This window comes from Astyanax mexicanus, chromosome 2 (assembly GCF_023375975.1).
Source record: "Astyanax mexicanus isolate ESR-SI-001 chromosome 2, AstMex3_surface, whole genome shotgun sequence".
Lineage (NCBI taxonomy): Eukaryota > Metazoa > Chordata > Actinopteri > Characiformes > Acestrorhamphidae > Astyanax > Astyanax mexicanus.
In genome coordinates, this window is record NC_064409.1 from 19,445,679 (window position 1) to 19,466,619 (window position 20,941).

A 20,941-nucleotide genomic window follows, 5' to 3' on the forward strand; every position below is an offset into this window, starting at 1 on the left:
GAAGTTCCCGCTATGCTCAACTTAGTGACCGTTAAAAATATAAAAAGTCCCTTTCTTCAACGAAAAGAGCTAATCTGCTTGCTGCTTACACTGCGAGTGAAGGGGGTAAGCGTGTTAGTGGTAATATCATCCGCTTGTTTAGGAGATCTGTGCAAGCACAGTATCCAGAGCAAGCTGGAAAATCTCGCTTTTTTGTGCATTAGGGAGCCAAACGCTTCTAACGAAGCTAAGTTAAACTAAATTGAATTGTCTGATTTTATCAGTGATGTAAAATATGTATTTAAAATTGTAAACACTCCTTTTGTTTCACATATTTTGGTCTCTCCCCATTTAAACAGTTTTAAACAGGATAGTATTGCATTAGTTGATATAACTGACATGCCTATAAAGGCTTTAGTTTTACTCATGAACCATGAAGTATTCTGATCTAAATATAACATAAATACAGTATATGATCTACATCTTAAGACTCATCACTTAAGACATTGATGTCAATATTGGAGAACTAACACCTTAAACAGCTGTCAAAATATTGCAGTATTCTTGCGCATCTCTAGTAATAATGTCTCTTCCCATTCACGCTGTGTCAGGTATGGTTCTGAATGATCGAGCTGATGGGGATCATTGTATTGATGTGAAGAGTTGTCCATGTGTACATGGAGGGAAAACGTATCCACCAGGAGCAGAGCGCAACTCAAAGTGCCAGTCATGGTAAGGAACACATTTGGTAAAGTATTTAGAAACAGGCATTTACTTCCCTGGGTCCCTGAGCAGGATGCGGATAAGAGACCCTCTTACTCGAACTCTGTGAGCCAAAATGTGAGCCAATGAGGGCCTCAAGGTTATTGACTTTAATAACCACTTATTAACAATCCAACAAGAAGAATAATCGCAGATTAGTTGACTGCGAAAGGAACTTTTTGCTTTATCTTCTTATTTAAAGCTGATGTTTGTAAGATTTGGGATGTAGGGCCCTCTCTGGTGAGAATGGGTAATTGCACCGAACATGAGGAGGAATCAGTTTAAACTGAGCGGGTGTGATGTGTCTCCTTTTGGAGCGGATGAAGAGGTGGGCAAGGCATGGTTCACTTGGGTACGAGCACAGAACAAGATGACACCAGTGATGCAACGTTTCTGTAAAGAAATGGCGATGTTGTGCTGAATTCGGCACCCTGCCAGGAAAAGCACCCCTCTCTCGCTATATATGTAACCGTGACTGAGATAACTGTGAGTTTTGGCATATTATCTCCGCTTTTATTGAGAAGACGTGCTCCCAAGAGAGGGTGCTTTTCATGGCGGGGGTGCTGAATTCAGCACAACACCGGCAAGCCCACTGAGCAGTGAGTAATGATGTAAGCGTGCTTGGGCACAGACTGTTTAAACACAGTGTGAGTGCAGGCTAATGGGGAATTAGGGAGGGGGCAGAACCATGCTTTGGCACAATTAAACTGAACTGAGCCTAGTGTGAGTACACTCTTAGTTAAATAGGTAAATTAAGGATAAGATGGGGTGAAAATCATTCAACATCCTGACCTCAGAAATGCTCTGTCAATGCTAAATGCAATCAAACCCTCACAGCAATGTACAGTAGAGACTGTTACTTTTACACTTTTACTTGGTATATACAGTCAATTATCCTTTATTTTCAATGTGAATGTTAATCAGATCATTTTTCATTTTTTGTACCTTTTGTCTCTGTTTTTATTTTAGTGTATGCGTCCAAGGTAAATGGAGCTGCTCTGCTAACTTCTGTCCTCCTACCTGTAACATGGAAGGGCAGGCTGTCATGACATTTGATGGTAAACAGTATCGAGTGCCTGGAAAATGTACCTACGTGGCTGCAAGCGTGAGTGAAAAATTAACTATGCCAGACTCATTTATTTCCAGTAGCAACCGTTCTTGTTTCCTCATTTTACCAAATTATCTCACAGGGATCCAGCTGGACTGTCACAGTCAAGTATTCTGATACAGATGCATCTATAGCACAGATGTACCTTGATGTGTATCAGGTGTGTTCTTGAGATTCTTTAATCCATTAATCTCGTATAGCATGCTACATTATATTTAAACTATATTTTATGAAATAATTATTATGTGCTACTCTTTGTTTAGGAGAGATACACTTTCTCAGCAAACAGTGTAAAACTGGGACAAGAGGAAGTCACTGATCTTGCTCAGACTGGTAGGTTGTGAAGAAAAAAATGGTATAAATGTGGGTTTACTTTATGCTGAGTTTATTAACTTTATTATTTGCAATTAAAGTTGTGGTGTAAAGTTTTTATTTTTAAACAATTTTCAATAGGTTTTCACTGTTTTTTTTTCTGGGACTTGGATTATTAAATATTTAAAAAGAAGAAAAAAGTACAGAATTATACATACCTACATACAAACATATACCTAATCCAATTTGAGGTATTAATTAAGTGGTGCTTCATGATGTTAGTGATCTCGATTGACCAACACACACACACACACTGATAGACTCAAGGAGGGGAGGGTGCAGAGGGGGCGGCAACCGCCCCTGCTCTAGTGGCTCTATGCCCTAAAGTGTGTTGTCTAGTGGTAAAAACGTCCAAAAAATCAAAGTGCCCTACTTGGTGCCCTCCTTGTAGGAAAAAAAAGATAAATAATACTAAATACCATGATGAATAATTAAATATTGTGTTCTAAAAAATGGCCATCTGATCTTCAGACAGAAAATATTGCCATTAGGTCGCAGGAATCATTTTAGCTATTTATTGATTCACATGCATGGCAAGAACAGCCATCGCAGCACAAGTCTATGACAGTAGCTCTAGCATACAAATATTTCAACAGTTTTTTATGCATGAAAAGCAGAGGAATGTTTTAGGCTTCGTGTCCCCTTTTGACCTGTCCGGTGCTTTCATAACTAGGAAAAAGAGCAGTGTACACAAGATTTTTTTATAGAACAGGCATAAACAACTGCTTATTTGGTGTTAGATGAACTTTGTCTCCATGCATTTGGGATTTCACTTCTTCTACTTAGATTTAGCAGAAATTAATTTCAAGGAATACGCATTTCCACTTTGGGATAAGAAGTCTAGACTACAGTTCAAGGATTAAATAGCAATCTCTGAGCATACATTTAATAAAAACTTTAATCATAAGATATAAAATATTTTTTTTCCTGACACTACTGAAATTTCCTGTACAGCAAATGTGATGTGGTGCTGTATAGGGATGAGGTTTTTCTACAGGTGAAGTGAACATGAAATGCCTGGTTAGGTGCCCCTTCTATTGAAAAAGTGCACCTTCAGTACCTTAACTTTTGTTTTTTTTATTGTACAAGACAGATTAGATAGTTATCAATGATAGCACACAACTTGAAAAATTCCTAAATGTGCATCTATTTCATCTATTTATGTTTGCACTTTGTCTTTTTCCACCCATGCCCTTCAAATAGCTTGAGTCCACCCTACTCACACACACATACACAGCCAGTAATTTCTCTTAGAGCTATTTCTAAACATCTACAGATTTTAAGATCATCAATTTAAACAATTACTCATATCTGTTCAGTACTCATATCTGTTCATATTATCCTGTAGCCCAGGCTTAAAAACTTGTAAACAGTGTATATTCTCTGTATACAGTCAGTGCCCTCTCTCATGTTTTATGCACTGGTTTTCTTTCAGATCACACTATAGTCTTCTGGCAGTCTTCAATGTTTGTTCATGTCCAGACCTCTTTTGGCATGAAGATTAAAGTTCAGGTTTTTCCAGAAATTCAGCTGTACATATTTCTGCCTACATACGTACAGACCAGAGGTATTCATAACCTTCATAAATTTCTCTTTATTATAGAAATTCTGAAAAGCTTTGTTGTGCAGAAGATTTAGGATTTTATATGCATGCATGATAATGATTTCACTGTATTGTAGGTCTGTGTGGAATCTATAACAGCAATACAGAAGATGATTTCACCACCAGCAGTGGGATTATAGAGAACGCAGTTGTGCCGTTTACCCAGTCCTGGGCTATAGGAGACTGTAACCCACCAACTACTGTTTTATGTGTCAACACTGACAATGGTAAAGCTGATATTCTTTTATTATAAAGGAATATATACATGTTAAAACTATAAAATTTTAAAAAATGTACTAACCTCAAATACACGTTGGTACAAAACTATTAAAAACGGTTTTGGAAATAAATATAAAGAAACCATAGAGACCATATAATATTGTATTGATATTTGTTGTTAATTGTTATTTTCTGTAGAGATCTTTGCTGAGCAGAAGTGCAGCCAGTTGTGGAATACGAGCAGTGTGTTTGCCCGCTGCCATGATTACGTGCCTGTTAACAGCTTTTTTGATGTAAGAGTAATTTTATTCTTTATTTATACATTTGTATATTTAAAAAAAAACGTATTTTTCACACTATAAGGCGCACTTAAAAATCTTTAATTTTCCCAAAAATCATCAGTGTGCCTTATAATCCAGTGTGCATTATGTATGAATTTTACCAGTCAGGTTGTAAGGAGCAGTAAAGCCACTCCTCTGAAGTACAGCTTTATACAGGAGTTTCAGTTTAGTTCTCCAGCACCAAGACTCAAGACTGGAACAGTATAAGCATTAACCTCGCTAAGCGCTATCTCTTTCGTCATTCACAGGTGACTATTATCAGCCTGTAGTCTGTTGCTAACCCCGGCTAGCACTGAAGGAGCAGCATTAGCATTAGCTGTTAACCATGCTAAGCGCTAGGTCATTTGCCATTTAGCGGTATTATCAGGCTGTAGCCTGAGCATTTACCATGTTTAAACAAAGTACGTGGGAGGAATCGCTAGCTAATATCGTCCTGACTTTCCGGAACACTCAGGGTTCCTCAGTGTACCGCTGTTGGACGGCATTCCATTTTTGTTTCATTGTCATGCTGCTATAGCAAACTTGCACTTTATCTTTATCTATTTTGTCATATTCTATTTTTATTGTTTTCTTTTATTTTGTTACCTTAATTTATCTATATATCTATTTTAACAACAGCTTGATGTAAACTGGATCGTCAGATCACAATTTCATTCCTCCTCATGTACCACATATGATGCGAATGCAACAAAATCTCCTTGAATCCTTGAATCCTTGAATTAGTTGCTAGACGTGGCTAGCAGTAGTGGAAATCGGAAAATCTAAGCTTACTGCCAATAAATTAAGGCACTTTAATCACCCAAATAACTAGTTTTTAGGAGAGAAATCGTTGTGTAGATTTACATCCAGTGCTCGTTTGAATTTAAAAGAAAATGTTTTTTTTTTTTTAGAATTATAGTTTTGTTCATGTAACTTAGCTTAGCTTTACAGGTCTCACCACTGGGTGGAGGAAACATGGCAAAACCCCTGTTTCTTACTAGTGTTGCATAATGCACCTTATTTATGAAAATAGACCTGAAAATATACGTTAATTGAAAGTGCGCCTTATAATCCGATGAGCCTTATAATGCAAAAATGCGGTACATTATTTTTCTGAAAGTTATTCTGTTAAGTTAGTGCTTATATTAATATAAGTGTTGGACTACCCGCAGGCCTGTGTTCAGAGAACCTGCCAGTGCACGTCTGGAGTCCAGGGTTGCCTGTGTGTTGCCCTCAGTAACTACGCTAAAGCCTGTGCCAGTCAGGGGATTGATGTGGGTGACTGGAGAGCAGAGGCAGACTGTGGTGAGTGCAGTTATATAATTAGATATATCTGTGTACTTTAATGACTGCCATTTAGGACAAGGATTAAACCTATTGAATTGAATTCAGTTCATATTTATTTAAACAGCGCTTTTCGTACATTATTATTTCACAATGTTCTTTGTTACAGCAAAAGTTTGATAGATGCTCATCTGTATTTCAGGCGTCACCTGTAACGGAAATCTGATGTTCAGCTACACGATGAGCGCCTGTAACCGGACCTGCCGATCCTTAAGCGGCTCGGACCCCACCTGTGACGTGGCGGCTGACTCAGTGGAGGGCTGCGGATGCCTGGCAGGAACACACCTTAACACCCCACTGGAGTGCAGCTCTAGCGCCCTCTGTATGTGCCACTACCAGGGAGGAACCACACCTCCAGGACCCGTTGTTATTGATGGGCGACAGTGGTAAAAACCTGAAATTCTTATTTTAGCCATGTAGAGTACCAGTTAAAAGTTTGGACACAACATTTCTCATTAAAATTAGTATTTTTACATTTTTTGCACACTAAGGAGCTCTTAAAATCCTTTAATTTTCCCAAAAATCATCAGTGCACCTTATTATGTAGTGCACCTTATGTATGATTTTTACTAGTCAGGTAAGGAGCAGTAAAGCTCCTCTAAAGCTAAAGTGCAGCGTTATACAGGAGTTTCAGTTTAGTTCTCCTGCCCCGAGACTCAAGACTGGAGGAGTATTAGCATTAGCCGCTAACCACGCTAAACGCTAGCTCTTTTGCTGTTCAGAGGTGAATATTATCAGTCTAGCCTGCTGCTAATCCCGAATAGCACTGCTGGAGCAGTATTAGCTTTAGAAGCTAAGTGCCTAAGGGTCTTTTGCTATTCAGAGGTGAGTATTATTGGCCTGTAGACTGCTCTTAACCCTGGCTAGCACTGCTAGAGCTGTATTACCATTAGCTACTTACTGTGCTAACCACTAGTTCTTTTGACATTTAGGGTTGAGTATTATCAGCCTGTAGCCAGCTGGCAACCCGGGCTAGCACTGCTGGACCAGCATTAGCATTAGCTGCTAACTGCAACGCTAGCTCTTCTGCCATTTAGAGGTAAGTATATCACTTAACGTTACCTTTTACAAGCTACGTGGGATGAATCGCTAGCTAATATTGCCCAGGCTTACCGGAACACTCACTTTTTTTGACGATCACTGTAGGGAAAATAAAGAAAAAACATTGAATAAGAAGGTGTGTCCAAACTTTTCTCTGGAACTGTATGCTTTTAAACAGGGAAAAATCCAACTTAAAGCCAAAAGCATTTCCAGTGAAACCTGTTTAGAATATTAATGCATTCCTACTCAAAGCTGTTTATGCTGTACACAATCATAAACACATACAATAATCATCAAAATTAGTGTTTTAATTAAAATCATGTTAATGATGTTTGATATTTGTCTTTCAGCCTGTGTGAAAATGGAGTTCTCCAATGTTCTGAAGCTTGCGGTAAAGTTGATTATCTTAAATGTCTTATTACATAACCCTGCTGCTTTAAGATTTCATATTGAGTCATGCTTGAGATGAATTGGTCAGGAACTGCTTATACAGTGTAAACCTGAGGGTGTGACCTGTGTCGTTAGTGCAAATTATAGTCTGTTATCACTAAAAAATTGGAGTGTAAATAGGTAAAGAAGCACTGTATACAGTACTGTACAAATGTTTTAGAATGCTAAATATTATAGTATTATAAAATGATTATAAATTACTATCAGTCAGTTTACAGTACATGCGTTCAGTTCCATTTGATTTAACATTATTTAGCATAACATTGTACCACAAACAGCAGTATGAAAAAGTTTGGGCACCCCTGATATTTTTCATGATTTTCCTTTATAAATCATTGGTTGTTCAGGTCAGAAATTGTAGTTAAATATATCATATAGCAGGCGAACACAGTCATATTTGAGAAGTAAAATGAAGTTTATAGGATTTACAGAAAGTGTTCAATAATGTTTTTAAAAATCTGTAGAGTAATTTAAAGTGGGCTGCTCATGCTCAGAAGCCATCAATCCTGACTGAACTGTTGAATGGTTTAAATACCATCAACCAGAAGCCAGACTCTCATTGGAAGCTATAGTAATGGCACTGTTGTAACTTGGGTGTACATGTACGTCATTTGTGCAATATGTACTTTGGGATACAATCAGCTCTCTTAGTTTTGCATACATTTTAGTTTAATTGAATTAATTAATCTAATATATGTATTTTTGCTTGAACCATTGGTGCTATGCTGTATTACTGATGTCTCCTGTTGTTGCACTGTGTTCTCTAGACTGTCCAAAGGGTAAAATATGTGTGCACTGTGCACAAGCATCAGTCAACACAGCTCGGAGGACATGCGAAAGCCTGAGCAAACCATTTGTGAGTATTTTGGATTATATTATACATGATATGCACTAAATTATATAATATACACACAACCAAGCTGCTTCTACAATTATTAGTGAAGGAATAGGTCACTCTCAGGAGCTCAGTGAATGTCAGCATCGTACCATGATAGGATGCAGCATCTGCACAACAAGCCCAGTCGTGAAATTTTCACACTACTAAATATTCCACAGCCAACTGTCAGTGATATTATAACAAGTTGTAAGAGACTGGGAATGAATGCAACTCAATCACAAAGTGTTGGGCCATGTAACATGACAGAGAGGGGTCAGCGGTTCTGAGGAGCATAGTGTGCAGAGGTCAACTTTCAGTCACTACAGACCTCCGAACTTCATGTGGTCTTCAGATTAGCTCAAGAAGAGTAGAGCATATAGAACTTCATCACCAAATGCACAGCAGATGAGCAAATATGTTTGGCAATATAATGTACATTATAAGTCCAAATGTTTATGGACACCTCTTTAGATCAATGCATTCATCTAATTCATTTATGTTGCACCTATTGTTGACACAGATGTATAAATGCACACACACACAGACACACACAAAAAAAACTTGTCTAGTCCCTGCAGAACAGAACTGGCAATAGCATAGGACTCTCTTGGCAACAGATATATAACATGAACCTATTGGCACCATGCATAATACCAGGCCCTGGCATTAAGCTCTGGAGCAGTGGATGAGATGACTTAGGGCATTTTCACACCTGTAGTTCGTTTCTCTGGTCTAAATCAGTTCATGGATTTGTTTCTTTGTAGCGTTTTCTCCCTCTATTTGGTCTGGTTTCACACATGCACAAACATAAACACACAAAAATGCACACCAATATACCATGCGAGCAGGCTTTTTCCTTCCAGGCTGCCTTATCTGCAGTTTAGCTCAAATAAAAGAAGTATATTTGATAGCTGGGTCGGATTGAGACCAGATTACGTTCTCACCACAAGTGAATCATTCCAGAGTTCGTTTGGGACCGGACCGAGACCACCTCCACTAGCTGGTCTTGGTCTGGTTCTTTTGATCCACACCCAAGTGCAATTACTCTTTTTACACCTGCTTAATCAAACTGCACTAAGGGTAGAATTGAACCAGAGTCCGTTTTAACCGGACCAATTAGTGCTGGTTTTTAAAACGACCTTACCCTGCTTTCACACTGGAAAGCAACAACCATTCATTTGGCAGGGTGCGATTTTCCGCCGCAACACGCGAGAGGTCACAAGCAACAAAGCAGCAGAGCGACAAGCGACACGGAGTTGAAATTTTCTCAACTTTATGCAAATTAAAGTCAGTTTATTTTTAACAATTTTAGTGATCTTAATTTAGTTAACAAATACATATTCAATACAAACACACATTTAATAAATATTTGTTTTAGGGCCGTTGAAGCAATAACATTTTTGGTGCCCTTTTTCTTGTTGGAAGCTGGACCATGATACACGAGCGTGTTGAGCTTTGACACGCCCACAAGCGATGAAAGTGGGGCGACACGAGCGGCTCAACACATTCTAGTGTGAACGCAGGGTTAGAGAGTTGAGGGTGAGGTGGGATAAGTGGTGATTATCCAACATCCTGACCTTATTAACACTCTTGTCAGTGAATGCAATCAAATTTATACAACAATGACTCTGAATCAAGTAAGTAAAGTCTTCCCTGGACAGTAGAGACAGTCACTTAAACAAAAGTAGGATAAGCACTTATATTATAGGAAACATTGAATGAGAAGTTCTTCCAATACATTTGTCCATGTCATATATACCGGTGCACAGTGTTTGTTATGAATGTGCTGCACTGCATCTTGTTTGGTATGTCTTTACAGAGTGGTGAAGAGACGTGCACCAGTGGCTGCTACTGTCCGGCAGGTCTGGTTGAGGATCACAATGGTGGGTGTGTAACTCAGGATAACTGCACGTGTGAGTTCAGCGGGAGTGTTTACGCATCCGGACAGAGCGTGGTGACAAACTGCAAACAATGGTGAGTGGAAGCTGAGGAAGCATGCAATACTCATAGCTTCAAATATGAGAAATAATATTATTAAAATACTTACACTTTATTCTCTAAAATAAACAGATAAAAAAAAATTGTACTATTGTACTATTGTAACATACTGTTGTATCATAAGCATGATTCGCTAAGCCTCCAGTAGTACGTGTCCTTAGTAATTCCAAATAAAACATTGTGAAGGTTGTTATGTGACTGATGCCAAAGGTTTCTTTCTTAAAGGGGCGGGGTAATCCTAAGATGATAGGTCGGATAGGGAATTCTTGTACACATTTAAATAGCTTGATATTTTTACGGAAATTACTAAATGAATAATTAATATGTCTACATTATTTTAAATGTGTTATAATGTGTTCATTGGGAGTAAATCTTAAAAAGAATTATTGTTAAACTGTTTTGAAGGTCTATTGATCATCATAAATATGAATGGTTTATTTCCCAGCACCTGCAGAGGAGGGCAGTGGTACTGTGAAGGGGAGCCGTGCCCGGGGGTGTGTGAGGTGTTTGGGAATGGACAGTACAATACTTTTGACTCCAAGTGGTATCGCTTCGATGGGAACTGTCAGTACACACTGGTTGAGGTGGGTAAATATAGTGCACTTACATGCATGGTGGCTTAGTGGTTGGCACGTTCGCCTCCCAGCACAGGGGTCTTGGGTTCAAGTCCCTATCTGGGTGGATGTTTCCATGTTTTCTCTATGTCTGCGTGGGTTTCCTCCGGGGACTCTGGTTTCCTCCCACAGTCCAAAAATATGGAGATCAGGTAAATTGGATACTCTAAATTGCCCAGAAAAATGGAATACTCTTAATTGATCTGGTAAATTACGTACTCTAAATTGCCCAGAAAATTGATTTGGTAAATTGGATAATCTAAATTGATTGACTGGTGTGTATGTGTATATAAGTGTGGTATGTATGTAAGTTTGTGTGTGTGTTAGTGTGTGTAAATGTATGTATGACTGTGCTCAGATATGGATTGGTACTCTGTCCTGGGTAAATGCTGTAGTGCCCGATGCAGTCCTCCAGGTGGACGGTCGTTTCCGGTTGAGAGTAAGCTGTGAGCTATTGGCTGCCGCTTTTCACAGGTGTATGGATGAGTGTTGGTGTGTAATGTGCTTGTGTGTAAAACGTGTAAATTGTAAAGCGTCTTTGGGTTTCTAGAAAGGCGCCATATAAGTTGAACTTCATTTATTCATTCATTCAAAAGTCATGGGATAACAGTATATAAGTTTCATGATGTGTTACTTCAGGGCACGACTTGGAAATGCCCACACCTATCCTGTGTTTTAGGCTGGAGGCCTGATCGTGGGTGCAGATTAATTATACATAAATGCACATAAATTTATTATATATTCAGTTATGCAAGTTTCGTTCTCTGGGCTGTGTGTCTCAGGATGCTTCTGGCCCCGGGCTGTTTGCAGTCAGGGTGGAGAGTGTGCCATGCTGTGACGAGGCTCTGACCTGTTCCCGCTCCATTTCACTGGATCTCCAGGTACCTGTATACAAAAATAACCTTACCTCTTTATACAAACTACACAGCTCTGGAAAAAATAAGAGATCACTTCAGTTTCTGAATCAGTTCCTCTGATTTTGATATTTATAGGTATATGTTTAAGTAAAATGAACATTGTTGTTTTATTCTATAAACTAGAGTTCAGAAATCAATATTTGGGGGAATAACCCTGGTTTTCATGCATGTTGGCATGTTCTCCTCCACCAGTCTTACACACTGCTTTTGGATAACTTTATGCCACTCCTGATGCAATTTTTTATGGCTTGTGATCATCCATCTTCGTCTTGATTATATTCCAGGGGTTTTCAATTTTGGAAAATCAAAGAAACTCATCATTTGGTACCTTATTTTTTCCAGAGCTGTATATTTCATAAATATTATACTTTTACACAATTTTATAATTGTTTGAATGTTACAGTGAGGTAAATTACAGATGTGTGTGTTGTATGTTATATGTGTTAAATCATATTAATGAACTCTTCTGCTCTAGTGTTTAAAATATTGTTTATTATAAATTCACACTGGAACTGTGTGTTTGAGCAGGACGTGGTGACTCTGACTCTGCGGGATATGAATGTGACAGAGACGCAGAAGTCCGGGTGGCATCTGCAGGCTCAGCCCCTGTACTCTGTCCACACTGTGGGCCTCTATATCATCATCTCAGTGCCGGATCTGGGGCTCACTGTGGTCTGGGATAAGCACACCAGAGTCAAAATTGTGCTGCAGGCCAGATGGAAGGTGAGGGGCTCTGTTTCTGCTGAACCGGCTTGAAATATCTGTTTTAAACCAACTAAACCAAGATCTGATAAACAGGCTCATCATTCAACTACTTTACTTATCTTTATAGTGGATTATCTTAACCCATTTAGACTTATTTAGACAGAATTTGTTAATCAAAACTTGATTCCACACAGTGCATCTAAAAACTTAATTTTATAGATTATCAAAACATCATAAATTATTACAAATTGAATAGGAGATTATTCAATATCACACTAACAAATCTTGCAAAAAATAGTAGGCAAGGATCCCTGGTTTGAATGCTGCTTCTCCATCAGCAGCCAGAGTCAGAGAGAGAGCACAATTGGCCATGCACTTTTTCCCCACTCTTTCCCCACATCACTTCTATAATGATGTTGGTCAGCACAGGTGTCTGTTAGCTGATGCATAAGAGCTGGGGACCCTGTGCTTTCCCTGTGCTGAGAATGCCGGCAACCCAGTGATGCTGCATCTGCACCTAGAAAAGAGGCAGAGTCTGACTTCACGCATATTTAAGGAGGCATGTGCTGATCATTACCCTTGTGTTGTTGAGGGGATTGCTAGTGATAAGTTGAGTTTATAGGTACAGCTTCGAAATTGGGTAAAAAAACAGGGTATAGTTAGAAATAAAATTATTATATCATTATTAATGTCAGACGCTATTTACACTTAGTGTATAAATTAACATTACACTATTTACAAGTATCATGGTGTTAATAGGTATGTGTAGTGTATTTAGCATCTGTAGTAGCTTAAGTAGCTTAAGTTTAGTTACTTAGAAAAATAGCTTAATTATTAATATTTTAAAACAAGCTTATGTGTCTTGACCTACTTAGATAGATACAGTGGTAGCCTCCAGTTACATAAGTCTGATATGGGCTGCATAAGGACACCAGAGTTTCTATTGGTGGGCTATGGTCACATGATTTACTAGGCGGGGTTAGTGCGAATAGTTAGGCTGTTGAGACTGTGCTATTTTCACTTTAAATAAGTAGTGTTACGAGAGGAAAGTGCAGCTACTTGTTTCCAATACATCAGGTAACAGATGCCTATGCTGACCGACATTACCTTAGGAGAGGTGTGGGGAGAGAGTATCATCTACCATCTACCATCTATTCACCCAAAGAGAGCAAGTCCTATTGTGCTCTTTTTCTCAAACTCCAAATGCTGATGGCCAGCTGCATGACCTGGATTTGAACCAGCTATTTCCTGATCATACTGGCAGCACCTTGATTTTTCTTTGTAAACCATATAAAAACCTCTTTTTACATGTCTATATTGTGTTACACTGACCTTTGTTTGTCTTGTTTTCTGTGCGTGTGGATGGGCAGGGTAATGTGAGAGGTCTGTGTGGGAATTTTGATGGAGTAGTGACGAACGACCTTCTGACCCGGAGCTCCTCGGTGGTGTTCAGCAGTCTGGAGTTTGGGAACAGCTGGAAGACAGCGGTCCCGCCCTGTTCAGACGTCACGCAGGAAGTGTTTCCCTGTGAGCGCCATTCATACTGTGAGGCCTGGGCTCAGCGCCGCTGCATGATCCTGCTCAGCGACACCTTCGCAGACTGCCGCCTAAAGGTCTTTTTAATTGCTCATTGGGACCTTGCTGTGATTCAAAGATACATTTTTATCTGTTTTAATTACCATGATATTTTACAGGGTGACTGGTTAAACAGCTGAAGCTTTACCTTTTTAAGTTATGTATGGAGACAATATGAGATATTAATATATAATAAGGTGTTATTAATTTTTATTAATATTAATATTATTAACAGTGTCTTTAGTCCCTTGAAAATAAAACAGTGATAAGGTTATGATGTCACTAATGTGAAAAGTTATTTTCTTTTTTAATTAAAGGGCAGAGTTATCCCAAGATCTCAGGGTGGACAAGGAATTCATGGACATATTTTAATAGCTTCATATTAAGGATTATATATTCTGTAACTCATAACATGCTCAGGATGTATTATAAGATATTAATAAAACATGGTGCGTTTATGCAGCAACAACTCTTGTTTGCAGAGCTTCAGCCAGTATTTTCCAATATGAAATGTGCAGTATGACACAGTATGACATTTCCCCAGTCCCATTTTTACACTCAGGGTTGCCAGGTATAGACAATAGCATACAAACAAAATACAAAGTATGCTGCAGCCATGGAAGCAGGCTAGCTGACAGCATGTTTTTTTCTGCTGAACAGGTAATCACTGAGCTTCAGTAAAGTTGCTAACCACAGCTGGGTAATTTACCACCATTACTAGCATAGTTGAGACAGGATGTTGGATATTGTTTTCACTGATCAGCTAGAACGTAAGATTGTCGTTTCCTGCCACTGTGGGACGGTCTGGCAACCTGCATGAGCTGCACATCTGATGGAGGAGGAGCGAATGGAGCAGAAAACTCTATTCAGTGTTTGGAAATTGGACTCGTGTAGACATTTCACACACTTGCTCACATTTAATACTGATTGTTCCTTTAATGTTAACATAATGTTAAATAAATAATTGAAATAAGTAAATTATTTAAAAACATTGTGAAAAACGCTCAAGGGAGAACACTATATATTTAACTTAACCTGGATTCACTGTGGACATGATAAAAAAAAATCAAAGGAATTTTTATTAAATGTAGAAAAAGTACATTAAAGTGAAGGTAAACATTCCTTATTAACGTTCCTATATGTGTTTATTCAGAATAAATATAGAAAAAATATATTGTCAGCCAAATAATAATAATAAAAAAGACTGTATAATTTAGGCAGAACAATGACTCTTTTATTAAGTCACATCCCAGCTAACAGAGAATGTTACCATAATGTTTAAAAAAGTAAAAAAAAAAAAAAAAAAATGTTCAGAAAACGTTTTACTAACCAAAAATTGTTAACTGGGATTGCAGTTACTGTACTGTTAGTATTGATTTACCCTCGTTGTATTGCTGTGAACAGTGCTGGGAGCGAGTGTGTGAGACAGGCAGAAAAACAGCAGGTTTAAGTTCATTTTTGACAAATAATTATATAATTATCAGTTTACTCACTTTACTAATCTACATCTTTACTGGCTTTCTATTTTTAGCTGAAAGGTATGAGCTGTAGATGCTAAGCTAAGCTTAGCCTTAGCCTTTGTTTGTTTACTATAAAACAGGCTGTCGAAGGTAGCTAGGTTAACGTGAGCTACAAGTGACTTGAGTAACTAGAACAACTAAATTAAGCTAAATTTACAACTGAAATTGCACTACTTAGCTTTAGTAAATATAGCATATAATATCTGAGCTGTCTATATGACCAAAATTGCAATGCTTAAGTAAATCTATGATTAGAATGGAACTGCTAAGGCTAGTTAAACATATAACTAGAATAGTTTGGCTATAGCAAATTCATAATTACAGTAGCACTACTGAGCTAACCCTAGCTAGCGTAAATTCATGACTAGAATTGAACTGCCTGAGTAAAAATATTATAAGACAATAATGGCTGTGGCAGCTAGCTAGCTAAATATATGAATAACTTAGCTGAAGTGAATTCATGCTTAGAATTACATTGCTGAGCTAAGTTAATGACTGAAATTGCTTTACTGAAGTAAATTTATTATTATAATCACACTGCTGAGGTAAATGTATTATTGAATAACCTCAGAGCTAAACTCATGACTATAATTGCTCTACAGAGAAATGAAAAGGAACTGCTGTTGTAGCTTGCTAGTTAGTTAGCTAGCAAGCTTACTAAGTATGTGAATTGCTTGGCTGAAGTAAATGTATTATTAGACTTGCACAACTGAGCTAATTTTATGACTGAAATTGCCCTACTAAGGTACATTAGGTTAGATTAAATTAGGTTAGAATAATTAGCATGGCACTGCTAGCTTGGTAGGTAAATATGTGAATATAATGTAGTGTTATGTAAAATTATGATTAGAATAGCACTAGCTACTGAGCTAAATGTATTACTATTGTAGCACAATTGAGGTAAATGTATGATTAGAATAGCACTGTGTAACCAAATGTATGACTAAAATTGCTGCTAAATGTGAGATTAGAACTGCTCAGCAGAGGTAAATATATTGTGCAGGAACATTAAACATTTTTAGAGTTCAAAAATATTTTTAGGCTATTCAGTGACGGAAAAAGAGGCATGTTTAATGAAAAACAGTTTTGGTTCTGGCTAACAAATTTCAATTTTGGTCCATCCTCAATATATTTATTTGATATATTGAATTGGGTCACAATGTTGAGATGGGAACTGCAGTGCTTCATTGAATTTTCTTACATCTACAGGTCGATCCAACATCCTATTACCAGGCTTGTATTCTGGAGTCATGCTCGTGTGAGTTTGAGGGAAGGTTTCTTGGATTCTGCACAGCTGTGGCAGCATATGCTGAAGCCTGCAATGCACAGAACGTCTGTGTCAACTGGAGAACCCCGGACCTGTGCCGTAAGTATATCGTTCCTACCACCTGCTAGACAAGTAAGCTCTACAGTATGTCTGATTACTGCTGAGTCAGCACTGACACTGATCATCTATTGATCAATTGATTTTTCTTGTTTTAATTTTTATTCTACTATTTTGCTACAGTAAATTTTCTTTGGGCTCAATAAGAGTATATTCTGTATATCTACCTTAAACCTTGTTGAGAGTCTGAAAGTATTCTGTAATTAAAGATTTAAGGCCTGAAACCTCATGGTGTTCTGATATTCAGTGTGTCAGGTTATGGAATACTCTGTCAATTACTAAACCTGTTAGGGACTTCCCAAAAATTCTACACTTTAATAATAAACCCTGTTCCTGGTATGCGTGGACATGAACCTCCTCAGTGTTTGCTTATTGGTGCGATTAACTTTTATTGTACGTGTTCTTTCCTCCACAGCGGTGTATTGTGACTATTACAATGAAGAGAGCGAGAATGGCTGGCATTATGACCCGTGTGGTCAGACTGAGACTTGTGGGAAAAAGCACAGCTTTACTGGAAAACTTGAAGGTTTTTATTCTTTCCATTCTTTATTTTCCAGTTAATTTTTTTTAATTGTTTTTTTTTATATTTAGTTTGTTTATTTGTTGTGACTTATACAGATTCTACAACTTCTTTAGATTATACACATTAATATATACTCTTATTATTTTGGCTAAGGTTGTTACCCAAGATGCCCTTTAGAGACACCATATTTTGATGAGAACACAAGAAAGTGCTCCAGTTTGGACAAGTGCACCTGCTACTTCAACAACACAGTAGTTTATCCTGGTGGCAAAGTGAGGACATCCAGTGAATGCTGGTTAGTTGATGTTTGATTTTGTTTTATGTTATTTTGATTGGAATTTGTAACACAAGTGTTTTAAAAGAAAGTGAAGTTCTTTGGCATAGAATTGCAAGCCAAATGTGATAAGATTTGTGTTTTATTATTTTATAGTGAATGCGTTGAAGGACAGCTAGCTTGTGGTAAGATTATTTTTATGAATAGGTGTAATGTTCATAAAAATGTAATGTAGTGTAATGTTCTTTTTTATCTAAATTAAAATCGATTTTTGAATTTTTACTACAGAATACTGTGCATCTACCACGGCACGGTCAACAACCTATTTAACTACAACAGAAGTACCAAAACCTACAAGTCTGCTGACTACTACAGTAACAAACACAACAGTGTCACCAACCACTAAGTTTTCTACAGGAAAATCTACAACTACAACAGTAACAGAGACAACAGTGTCACCAACCACTGAATTTTCCACAGAAAAATCTGAAACTACAAGAGTAACAGAGATAACAGTGTTACCAACCACTGAGTTTTCTACAAAAGAATCAGAACCTTCAACAGTAACAGAAACAACAGTGTCGCCAACCACTGAGTTTTCTACAGAAGAATCTGAAACTACAAGTGTAACAGAGACAACAGTGTTTCCAACCACTGAGTTTTCTACAAAAGAATCAGAACCTTCTACAGTAACAGAGACAACAGTGTCACCAACCACTGAGTTTTCTACAGGAGAATTTGAAACTACAAAAGTAACAGAGACAACAGTCTCACCAACCACTGAGTTTTCTACAGGAGAATTTGAAACTACAAGAGTAACAGAGACAACAGTGTCACCAACCACTGAGTTTTCTACAGGAGAATTTGAAACTACAAGAGTAACAGAGACAACAGTGTCACCAACCACTGAGTTTTTTACAGAAGAATTTGAAACTACAAAAGTAACAGAGACAACAGTCTCACCAACCACCGAGTTTTCTACAGCAGAATTTGAAACTACAAGAGTAACAGAGACAACAGTCTCACCAACCACTGAGTTTTCTACAGGACAATATGAAACTACAAGAGTAACAGAGACAACAGTCTCACCAACCACTGAGTTTTCTACAGGAGAATTTGAAACTACAAGAGTAACAGAGACAACAGTGTCACCAACCACTGAGTTTTCTACAGGAGAATATGAAACTACAAGAGTAACAGAGACAACAGTCTCACCAACCACTGAGTTTTCTACAGGAGAATTTGAAACTACAAGAGTAACAGAGACAACAGTGTCACCAACCACTGAGTTTTCTACAGGAGAATTTGAAACTACAAAAGTAACAGAGACAACAGTCTCACCAACCACCGAGTTTTCTACAGCAGAATTTGAAACTACAAGAGTAACAGAGACAACAGTGTCACCAACCACTGAGTTTTCTACAGGAGAATATGAAACTACAAGAGTAACAGAGACAACAGTCTCACCAACCACTGAGTTTTCTACAGGAGAATTTGAAACTACAAGAGTAACAGAGACAACAGTGTCACCAACCACTGAGTTTTCTACAGGAGAATATGAAACTACAAGAGTAACAGAGACAACAGTCTCACCAACCACTGAGTTTTCTACAGGAGAATTTGAAACTACAAGAGTAACAGAGACAACAGTGTCACCAACCACTGAGTTTTCTACAGGAGAATTTGAAACTACAAGAGCAACAGAGACAACAGTCTCACCAACCACTGAGTTTTCTACAGGAGAATTTGAAACTACAAAAGTAACAGAGACAACAGTGTTACCAACCACTGAGTTTTCTACAGGAGAATTTGAAACTACAAGATTAACAGAGACAACAGTCTCACCAACCACTGAGTTTTCTACTGGAGAAGCTGAAACTACAAGAGTAACAGAGACAACAGTGTCACCAACCACTGAGTTTTCTACAGGAGAATTTGAAACTTCAACAGTAACAGAGACAACAGTGTCACCAACCACTGAAACTCCATTCACTCCAATAATACCAGAGCCAACAACAGCCACAGAAATCTCAAGCACAACTAAAGAAACTGAACTCACAACTCTATTAACTACCACTACACTTGAACCAGTATATACAACCAAAGCCACAACAATGCCACCTATATACACTGGGCCACCTCTCTTACCTCACAATCACACTTCACCTCAAGAATGGTTACAGACAACTCAAGTCAGCACACCTTTCACAACAGCAACAATTTCTACAACAGCGTTCACTGTTCCTCCAGGTATGTACTCTAATTTTGTTTGTTTGTTTGTTTCTGATGTGTTTTATTATTTTGTATCCAAAATAATAACACCCTTTCTCTAATGTGTAGTGCCTTGCAGGGACCCACTGAGGAACCAAACCTGGCCCAGTGGTGCTGAGTGGAAGGAGGACTGCTTCTATAAAACCTGCAGAAACAGCGTAATTGAGATGAGACCTGTCATATGTCCAACTCTGGTCCAACCTAATTGTCCTAGAGATCTGATGCGGGTGGTGAAAGATGAGGAGGGCTGCTGTGAAAAGTGGCAATGTGACTGTGAGTATAGTGGTTTTCAGGTTCTTCAGTGCTTATGAGGGCATCCTACTGTAAATCTCTTGATAAGTAGACTGTAAACTGTATGGGTAGGTAAGTAGTTGTATGGGTAGATAGGTAGTTAAATGGGTCGGCAGGTAGGTAGTTATATGGGTCAGTAGGTAGTTAGATAGTTATATGGGTAGGTAGTTAAAAGGTAGACAGGTAGGCAGTTATATGGGTAGGTAGGTAGGTAGGTTGTTAAATGGGTAGGCAGGTAGGTAGTTATATGGGTCAGTAGGTATACCTACTGACCCATATAACTACCTACCTACCTACCTACCTACCTACCCATATAACTACCTACCTGTCTACTCATTTAACTACCTACCTGTCTACCTTAGGTAGTTATGTGGGTAGGTAGTTAAATGAGTAGACAGGTAGGTAGTTATATGGGTAGGAAGTTATACAGATAGGTAGGTATGTAGGTAGGTAGGTAGGGAGGTAGGGAGATATATGGCTATATATATGTTAAATGGCTAGGTAGGTAGTTATGTAGGTGGGTATGTAGGTAGGTAGGTAGTTAAATAGGTAGGCAGGTAGGTAGTTACATGGGTCAGTAGGTAGTTAGGTAGTTATCAAATTTTTGTATAGCTCTTTTTACAACTGGTGTTGTTACAAAGCAGCTTTACAGAAACATGATCACAGGACAGAGAATCGGGCAAAACATTAAGCATAGAAAATACAGAATACAGAACCCCCAGCGAGCACGGGGTAGGTATATGGGTAAGTAGTTAAATGGGTAGTCAGGTAGGTAGTTATATGGGTAGGTAGGT

General features: G+C 38.2%; 1 protein-coding gene across 1 annotated transcript in view; it reads left to right on the plus strand.

Moving 5' to 3' along the window:
* The window catches only part of LOC103032294 (mucin-19), a 45,019-nt gene that overhangs the window by 6,590 nt on the left and 17,488 nt on the right, over positions 1 to 20,941 (plus strand). The window contains exons 9-30 of the mRNA XM_049473697.1: positions 591 to 711; positions 1,711 to 1,846; positions 1,932 to 2,009; positions 2,113 to 2,182; positions 3,657 to 3,788; positions 3,902 to 4,051; positions 4,242 to 4,336; positions 5,536 to 5,668; positions 5,850 to 6,093; positions 7,099 to 7,139; positions 7,966 to 8,054; positions 9,895 to 10,049; positions 10,519 to 10,657; positions 11,470 to 11,568; positions 12,133 to 12,327; positions 13,680 to 13,922; positions 16,614 to 16,770; positions 17,204 to 17,314; positions 17,465 to 17,606; positions 17,742 to 17,770; positions 17,874 to 19,835; positions 19,926 to 20,129. Coding sequence (XP_049329654.1) covers positions 591 to 711; positions 1,711 to 1,846; positions 1,932 to 2,009; positions 2,113 to 2,182; positions 3,657 to 3,788; positions 3,902 to 4,051; positions 4,242 to 4,336; positions 5,536 to 5,668; positions 5,850 to 6,093; positions 7,099 to 7,139; positions 7,966 to 8,054; positions 9,895 to 10,049; positions 10,519 to 10,657; positions 11,470 to 11,568; positions 12,133 to 12,327; positions 13,680 to 13,922; positions 16,614 to 16,770; positions 17,204 to 17,314; positions 17,465 to 17,606; positions 17,742 to 17,770; positions 17,874 to 19,835; positions 19,926 to 20,129 — 4,725 coding nt within the window. The remainder of the gene's footprint in view (positions 1 to 590; positions 712 to 1,710; positions 1,847 to 1,931; positions 2,010 to 2,112; positions 2,183 to 3,656; positions 3,789 to 3,901; positions 4,052 to 4,241; positions 4,337 to 5,535; positions 5,669 to 5,849; positions 6,094 to 7,098; positions 7,140 to 7,965; positions 8,055 to 9,894; positions 10,050 to 10,518; positions 10,658 to 11,469; positions 11,569 to 12,132; positions 12,328 to 13,679; positions 13,923 to 16,613; positions 16,771 to 17,203; positions 17,315 to 17,464; positions 17,607 to 17,741; positions 17,771 to 17,873; positions 19,836 to 19,925; positions 20,130 to 20,941) is intronic.